The sequence below is a fragment of the Papio anubis genome, chromosome 17, assembly GCF_008728515.1.
Source record: "Papio anubis isolate 15944 chromosome 17, Panubis1.0, whole genome shotgun sequence".
Classification (NCBI taxonomy): Eukaryota; Metazoa; Chordata; class Mammalia; order Primates; family Cercopithecidae; genus Papio; species Papio anubis.
In genome coordinates this window covers 47,240,002-47,248,729 of record NC_044992.1, presented here as the reverse complement: position 1 = coordinate 47,248,729, position 8,728 = coordinate 47,240,002, and the positions used below count along the sequence as shown (strand labels likewise).

The 8,728-nt window shown below is 41.4% G+C and overlaps 1 protein-coding gene across 2 annotated transcripts in view; it reads right to left on the bottom strand.

Annotated features, from left to right (window-relative positions):
* Positions 1–297: 297 nt before the first annotated feature.
* MSL1 (MSL complex subunit 1) overlaps positions 298–8,728 on the bottom strand; it is an 18,890-nt gene continuing 10,459 nt past the window's right edge. For both annotated transcript variants that reach the window (XM_017950709.2, XM_017950710.2), the window contains 4 exons: positions 3,991–4,058; positions 3,440–3,564; positions 3,199–3,271; positions 298–2,819 (listed from right to left, as the gene is read on the bottom strand). In XM_017950709.2, the coding sequence (XP_017806198.2) occupies positions 2,729–2,819; positions 3,199–3,271; positions 3,440–3,564; positions 3,991–4,058 (357 nt within the window). In that variant the 3' untranslated portion in view covers positions 298–2,728. The remainder of the gene's footprint in view (positions 2,820–3,198; positions 3,272–3,439; positions 3,565–3,990; positions 4,059–8,728) is intronic.

Below are 8,728 nucleotides of genomic sequence, written 5' to 3'. Positions count from 1 at the left end.
TGAACCACTGACCACAAGTGATCTGCCCACCTCAGCCTCCAAAGTGCTGGGATTACAGGCGTGAGCCACTGCACCCAGCCAAGTTGCTGATTATACTTAAGGAAGCACACTAGACAATTGAGAAGGATGAAACATACATTCTACTTATATACAAATGAAAGTGAGTATCTTATATAAAGGGGAAAATAATGTGTTACTCTTTTTTATTGTGGAAATGGATTTCTTTTTCCAGTGTTTCAAATATACAAGCAGAATTGTTTAATGTTTGCCAATAAATATAATAAATTGAAGCAGAAGTTCAAAAATTAACAGCCACAATAGTTTATTTACAATTGAACTCTTTATAAGATATTTACAAGACAACCAATTTTACACATCAGAAATGGTATCAAAAGTTATGAATTACAACACAGACAACAATATGAAATGGGCATAAAACAAAGCTGAAGTAGACAGACAAGCAATTTTTTTTTTAATTTATTAACACTAGCTTAAACTTTGTTAAAGAAAAACAAACAACTATGTTTTAGGAGAACTGCAGGGCCTTCAGTTGAAGATTGAATTCACAGTGTTGTATCCCATGTAGGGAAAAATAAGACTAATTTTCCCCCCACACTCTAACACACTGTAATTTTGCACTTGGAACTTTGCTAATCTACTCTCCAACCTCCTTCTCAACAAAGTCAAATCAAAGGAGAATTAACCTAGAAGAGGGGACAATAAAATAAGAGGTCCTCAGGGAGAGGGAGAACCAAGGAAATAGAACCTACTTAAGTCTGGCCAAATAGCACCTCGTGGATTCTTCTCAGTCTACTTCAAGTCAGAAACTGGGGAGTCCCCTGGGTAGGGCACAAACATAATGGTTAAATTTGCTAACTCATATCCAAAATTAGGAATCTGACATATGCTGAAATCAAGAAGAAACTGAGAGGGATCAAAGAACAAAGTTAAGAGACACTGATTGCGTCTTTCTTCTTTTTGGACACGTTATGAAGAAATATAACATAGGTAAGAGTAAGAAAAATTGAACATCCTGCCACATTAAAATGATGGAGAACAAAGAAAATCTGGCCCAGTTTTTCTAGAAATCTCCTTCTCCTTAAGGTGTGAGATGAGAGCCCCTAGTGGAATTAAGTCCTATTTCTCTCTACATCCTTGCTGCAATGAAGTTTACAGCAGGTTCCCTTATAGAGAGCCCACTCTCCTAAGCAGATGGAGTTACAAATGAAAACCCATAGCCACACACACACACACACAAAAGGAGAAATAAGAGCAGCAAGATCATCCAAGAATACTACATGTGCTGCCAGAATAATTCCTTTAAAAGTCAAATCCAGGAAGCACAGATCAACATCTCACAAAAAGCTTTAGCAGTGGGAGGCCCCTGAGGAACTTTTCTTCTCTTCCCACAATGGTATCCCATTCTCTCTCGTGCTCCACTGATGGGCCAGCCACACACCCTACATACCTTGGCTTCTCCTCTAAAAGTGCTAATAATCTGGGGACATATTCTCTTTAAGGATAAAAGCCCCTACCTTCTAGGAGATTAGACCCCTACTTGTTTTCACACAATAGTCCTGAAGACTAAAGAAAGGCAATTCCTATATATTTGAGACCAGAGGTCTTGGCTCTATTTTCCTTTCAGATAGTTAATAGGGATCTTACACTGAGACCAAAGTGGCCTGGGAGTGCTATCCTGATATTTTAACAAAATGGGGGAGAGGAGAGGACCAAGATGGTACACATACAAATCTTATTTTTACAAAGTGAATGGAGAAGCTCATTAGGTACATCTGTTTGTTTCAAGATGTAGACATTTGCCAGCCAAAGGAAGCACCTATTTCCACACTCTCCCTCTACCCTCCCTAAGTCTCTATCCCACCACCAAGAGCCCAGCTAAAAGGATGAAGCCCAATGAAGGAATACTTGAGAAGTGATGTGATACAAGGACATCTATACAGGTTTTGGCATGCCATCCCAAATGCTAACTGCTTTTGTTTACAGCTGTAACTTGTTCTGAAACTAACCATCCCCACTTTCTTTTCCAAATATTTTGTTTTTTGAAGGGTAAAGAAATTCAGTTACCCATTAACTGAGAAAACAATCACAGCCAAACATCCCTTTCCACATGACTGTATCACAGAATAGTTTTAAGAGAACAACTATCTTCACAGTTATCTACCAACTCTCCGATGTCTTTTATACTCTGTGAAGATGGCTTGCTTCATCGCTTCACTTGTCATTCCTCATCTGGTCCTAAAGCTCATGGTGAGGTTGTTTGTTTTGTTTTAGGGTTAAAAATCACTATACCCACTATAAGGAGGGTGTACCAGGGTGAGAAGAGTGCCATGCAGGCACAGTTCTAAAGGAAGGGGTTGCTTCATCTTCCACATGTCTAATGAAGAGAGCCCTTTTACCCCTTTAACATAGGCAAATGTATAGAAACAGACCCCTGAAACTTCTGAATCTGCCAGCCTATAGCTTTAGCTTGAGAGCCCATTTCCCAAAAAAGGGAAAAGAAATCCCAATCACCCTCCATAACTCACAAATAGCCAAATGGAAGAGTTTTTGTGAAATGAGAGTGATGAAAACAAAGTCAAGGGAGTATGAAAGGGTATTATCAGCGAGTGATAACATATGTGAGGACAAAGGTCACATATACAGGTCTCTGCCACTCTCTGGAATGGCATGCTACAACTATCTGAAGACAAGGTTCTTGCCAGCACAGCTATTTCCTACACGTCCGGTGAGGTGTTTGCTTCTTCTGGATCTCCAACCTGCATCGGCTACGCTCATCCAACCAGGGTAGCTCAAAATTCCTGGCAAAAGAGGATGAAGAAATCAACTTGCAAGACTAGAAGGGATTCAGTGTGGACGTGATAGCAACTACAAAAATGTCACTATGTCCCTTACCACTCCTATCTCTGACTAGTTTGGAGTGTCTTTCCTGCCTCAAAGCCAGAACAACTGTGTACCATTAAAGTGATGGAATCATCTACTTCTATCTCAAAAAGCAATCCTTCTAATTATTGGCTTGGGAATCTTACTACAAAAGCTCGTTGCCCAGGTAGCCTCATTTCTGTCAAAGACCCATGGCTATCCCTAAGCCACCTGGTTCCACCTCATATCTAGGCTTCCATGAAGTCTGAGAGGGATGTGTAGGTTACCTGGAAGGGGAGGAAAAAAACGTATACTTACTGTGGAGTTAATTTTGGTAATGGTCGTCCAAATGCTACAACAGGCAAGAAGGGGGTAATCATCAAACTTTCAACTATGGGAGAAAGTCAAACAGGAGCTTATTAGTAATATAGATGGGAAATGTCTAGAAGTTATATCTGCTCCAAAATACACTTCATTCATTCAGAGCAAGTTGTACCCTGGAGCCTTGCACCCTCCTCCTCCTTTGAAAAATCTATTCTTTTAGATGGACACAACTTACCATCATCTGGCTCAGGGAAAAATGAGGTAACCTCAGGCTCAGATTCCTGAATTCCTTTCTTTTTATACATTCTGAGCTGCAGTCGCTGTAAAATTCTTTGTTCCCTGATCCTCTGAATATCCCATCTGGGAAAAACAAACCAAACAAAACAAACAAACCCAACATTACTGTTTACGCAAAACCTGCTCTATAAAAACAACTCACACAATCCAGATGGCAGGAAGACTCCTGCTGACTCCTCTAGACAGGGTAAAGAGAAATGCCTGCCTGGTTAAAGGAGTGCTGTTTTAAGCCTACTGCCTAGATCATGTGTTGGTGTTCCACAGAAAGTAGAACTGAGGAAGGTCATACACAAAAAGAGGCCAAACATGTTTTCCTACAACAACTACCATTTCCAACTAAGATATTCAACCAACTGGGAAGCCAGTAATGTAAGAGTGTTAAGTGCTCCAAGATTCTCCACAGCATGAAAGAGGGAGGTCACGTTCCCTGATCCTCTGTCCTAGGTCCTAGGGCTCAGTTGTTTCCAGGATGGGCATCTCTGGCCTCACCTTTTCCTTCTCTTCTCATCCAGCTCCAGTTTTGCATGCCGCTTCGAAAACACACTGTCATCCAGGTTCTGTGTAAAGAAAAGCAGCTGATAAGCTATTTATCACCATGTATTATTAGTTACACACATATACTAATTTCCAGCTTCCAGGAATGTAAAATCTTTCACCTTCCAGTTCTACCTGAGTCTGTGGGTTCCATGGATAGTATGGGAACCTCCTGGTAACAGAATCAACAAAACACATACTCCTTTCCCCATCCACACCCTTTTAGAATCTCCAAATTTCAAAATCATTTCCTAACTTTCCAAGGTAAACACCACATCAAACTAAAACCCCCAGACTGCCATAAACTCTCCTCGCCTCCATACTTTGTAGGAATCTGACCTTAAAATAATCAAAACTTTAAGAGTCAAATGAGCTTAGAATATACAATTTTATGGCTGAGGGGTACATGCTTTTTTTTTTTTTTTTTTTGTGATGGAGTCTCACTCTGTCACACACGCTGGAGTGCAGTAGTGCGACCTTGGCTCACTGCAACCTCCACCTCCCAGGTTCAAGCAATTCTCCCTGTCTTAGCTTCCCAAGTAGCTGGGATTACAGGCGTGCACCACAAAGCCTGGCTAATTTTTGTATTTTTAGTAGAGACAGGGTTTCACCACATTGGCCAGGCTGATCTCTAACTCCTGACCTCAGGTGATCCACCTGCCTCAGCCTCCCAAAGTGCTGGGATTATAGGCACGAGCCACCGCGCCCAGCCCTGACTTTTCTACTTAGCATAAAATCTATTTTGGGCTGGGCGCGGTGGCTCAAGCCTGTAATCCCAGCACTTTGGGAGGCCGAGACGGGCGGATCACAAGGTCAGGAGATCGAGACCATCCTGGCTAACCCTGTGAAACCCCGTCTCTACTAAAAAATACAAAAAACTAGCTGGGCGAGGTGGCGGGCGCCTATAGTCCCAGCTACGCGAGAGGCTGAGGCAGGAGAATGGCGTGAACCCGAAAGGCAGAACTTGCAGTGAGCTGAGATCCGGCCACTGTACTCCAGTTTGGGCGACAGAGCGAGACTCCATCTCAAAAAAAAAAAATCTATTTTGAACACTACCTAGCTATTTATTTTTTAATCAATCACTTAACTACTCCGGACCTGTTTTTTCATCTATAAAATGAAGGAGCTGGACCAGATAATTTCTCAAGTTTCTGTCTGGCCTTAAAATTCTTTTTTTTTTTTTTTTTTGAGACGGAGTCTCGTGCTGTGTCACCCAGGCTGGAGTGCAGTGGCTGGATCTCAGCTCACTGCAAGCTCCGCCTCCCAGGTTCACGCCATTCTCCTGCCTCAGCCTCCGAGTAGCTGGGACTACAGGCGCCCGCCACCACGCCCGGCTAGTTTTTTTTTTGTATTTTTAGTAGAGACGGGGTTTCACCATGTTAGCCAGGATGGCCTCGATCTCCTGACCTCGTGATCCACCCGCCTCGGCCTCCCAAAGTGCTGGGATTACAGGCTTGAGCCACCGCGCCCGGCCAATACCAATTCTTTATAAACTCTTCCAAAAGTAGAACTGGCAGGAGAAATTTGCAACTCATTCTGTGAAGTCATTTATGATATAAAAACCAAAAACATGAAAAGAAGGCAGGGTTGGGGGAAAAGAGGGAAGAAGGAATGAAAAAAATTAAGCAAGAAGGGAGATTGGGATACAGGAAGAAAAGAAAGGAAAAGAAGGAAGGAAAATAACAGAACAATATTTCTTTTTTCTTTTCTTTTCTTTTTTTTTTTTTTTTTTTTAAGACAAAGTCTCCCTCTGTCACCCATGCTGGAGTGCCATAGCAGCACAATCTGAGCTCACTGCAACCTTCACCTCCTGGGTTCAAATTATTCTCCTGCTTCAGCTTCCCAAGTTGAATAACTGGGACTACAGGCAGGCACCACCACACCCAGCTATTTTTTGTATTTTTAGTAGAAACAGGGTTTCATTATCTTGGCCAGGCTGGTCTCACATTTCAAGGCCTCCAGCTGCCTTGGCCTCCCAAAGTGCTGAGATTTCAGGTGAGAGTCACTGTGCCTGGCAAATATTTCTTATAAATATTCACAATAACATCTTCAAAAAAAATACCAGGAAAGTAAATCCAGCAATATATAAAAAGAATTATGATAGAAGGAATTTTAATAGAATAATGTCCCCAAATATGTTTACGTTATAATACGGGGCATATCAGAATACATTTCCTTACATGGCAAAAGGACTTTGCAAACATAATTGATGTTTAGAACCTTCAGATGAGATTATCTTGGATTGTTTAAAGTGGTCTAATCTAATAATGAGACAATAGAAATGGCCACTAGCCATAAATAAAAGGCCTCACTCAAGAGAGTCGCAGCAATGATAGAAAGGTCAGAGAAACAGAAAGCTAATGGCCTTGAAGATAGAGGAAGGTGGCTGCAAGCCAAGGAAGGTGACTGGCCTCTAAAACTGAGAAAGGCAAAGACTTTACCTTAAAAAGAAATATAGCCTTTAATTTAGCCCATTAAAAACTGTGTCATTGGGCTAGGCAAGGTGTCTTACACCTATAATCCCAGCACTTTGGGATACCAAGGCAGGTGGATCACTTTAGGTCAGGAGTTCGAGAGCAGCCTGCCTAACATGGTGAAGCCCTATCTACTAACCAAAATTAGCCAGGCATAGAGGTATGCACCTGTAATCCCAGAAATTCAGGAGGTTGAGGTGGGAGAATCCTTTGAACTTAGGAGGAGATTGCAGTGAGCTGAGATCACACCACTGCACTCCAGCCTGGGTGACAGAGCAAGACCCTGTATCAAAAAAAGAAAAGAAAAGAAAAAAATTATGTCACATTTCTGACCTAAGAAATGTAACATGGTAAATTTATACTACTGTGACCCATGAGGTATAAGATAATTTGTTAAAAAGCAATAGAAGGCAGGGCGCAGTGGCTCACACCTGTAGTCCCAGCACTTTGGGAGGCTGAGGCGGGTGGATCACCAGGTCAGGAGATCGAGACCATCCTGGCTAACACGGTGAAACCCCATCTCTACTAAAAATACAAAAAATTAGCTGGGGGCGGTGGCAGGTGCCTGTAGTCCCAGCTTCTCGGGAGGATAAGGAAGGAGAACAGGGTGAACCTGGAAGGCGGAGCTTGCAGTGAGCTGAGATCTGGCCACTGCCCTCCAGCCTGGTGACAGAGCGAGACTCCGTCTCAAAAAAAAGAAAAAGAAAAAACAATAGAAAACCCATGCACCGTGACTAAATAAGAGTTATCCCAGGAATGAAAGATTAGTTTACCATCTGAAAATCAACTAACATAATATACATATCAATAAAATAAAGGACCAAACCAAAGACCATAATAACAAATATAATAAATAATTTGACAAAAATCCAACAATCTTTCTTGGTCAAAAAAAAAAAAAATTAGGAAGTTAGAAACAGGAGGACATGTATGAAAAACCCAGAGTGATATCTTTACAATGATGAGAGACTGAATAATTTTTCTCTCAAATCAGCAGCAAGACAAGAATATCTGTGCTTGCTATTTCTTCAGCATCATAGGGAGATCCTAATGAGAGCAAATAGGGAAGAAGGAGCAAAAGGCATTCATATTGGAAAAGAAGAAAAAAAACAATATGTATGGGTGATATGATTTGGTATATCATGAATTTGTAAACTTTGAAGCAACCCACCAAAACTCTGTCCTATGAGTCCCGTAAGGTTATAGATTAACATACAAAAATCAGTTGTATTTCTTTCCCTCCAAGGAACAATCTAAAAAAGAAATGAAACAATCTCATTCACAATAGCATCAATAAGAAAAAAATTCTTAAGAAAAAATTTGGGCTGGGCACAATGTTTCACACCTGTAATCCCAACACTTTGGGAGGCCAAGGTGGGTGAATCACTTTGAAGTTCGAGACCAGCCTGGCCAACATGGTGAAACCCCGTCTATATTAAAAATACAAAAATTAGCCAGGCGTAGTGGCATGTGCCTGTAATCCCAGCTACTCAGAAGGCTGAGGTGGGAGAATCCGTTGAACCCAGAGACAGAGTCTGCAGTGAGCTGAGATTGTGCCACTGCACTGCAGCCTGGGGGATGGAGCAAGTCTCTGTCTCAAAAAAAAAAAAAAGAAAAGAAAAATTTAACAAGTGCAAAACTTACACTCTCAAACTGACAAAATATTCTTGTAAGAAATTACAGCAGACCAAGAAAAATGAGATGACATCTCTCATCTATGAAGCATAAGATTTAATACTATGATAATTGGAATACTCCCTAAATTAATCTACAGATTCAACACAATCTGGATTAAACTTTTCATTGGATATTTTGCAGCACTGAGAAATGGATCTTACAATTTACACACAGTATAAGAATAAGCACAGACATCTTGAAAAAGAAAGAAGTTGAAGAACTTACACTACCTAGCTTTAAAACTTACTATAGGGCTGGGTGCAGTAACTCACACCTGTAATCCCAACACTTTGGGAGGCAGAGGTGGGTGTATTGCCTGACGTCAGAAGTTTCAGAGCAGCCTGGCCAACATAGTGAAACCCCATGTTGACTAAAAATACAAAAAATTAAAACCGGGCGCAGTGACTCATCCCTGTAATCCCAGCACTTTGGGAGGCCAAGGCTGGTGAAACAGGAGTTCAGACCATCCTGGTCAGATCGAGACCATCCTGGCTAACACAGTGAAACCCCATCTCTAATTTAAAAATATATATATAGGCCGG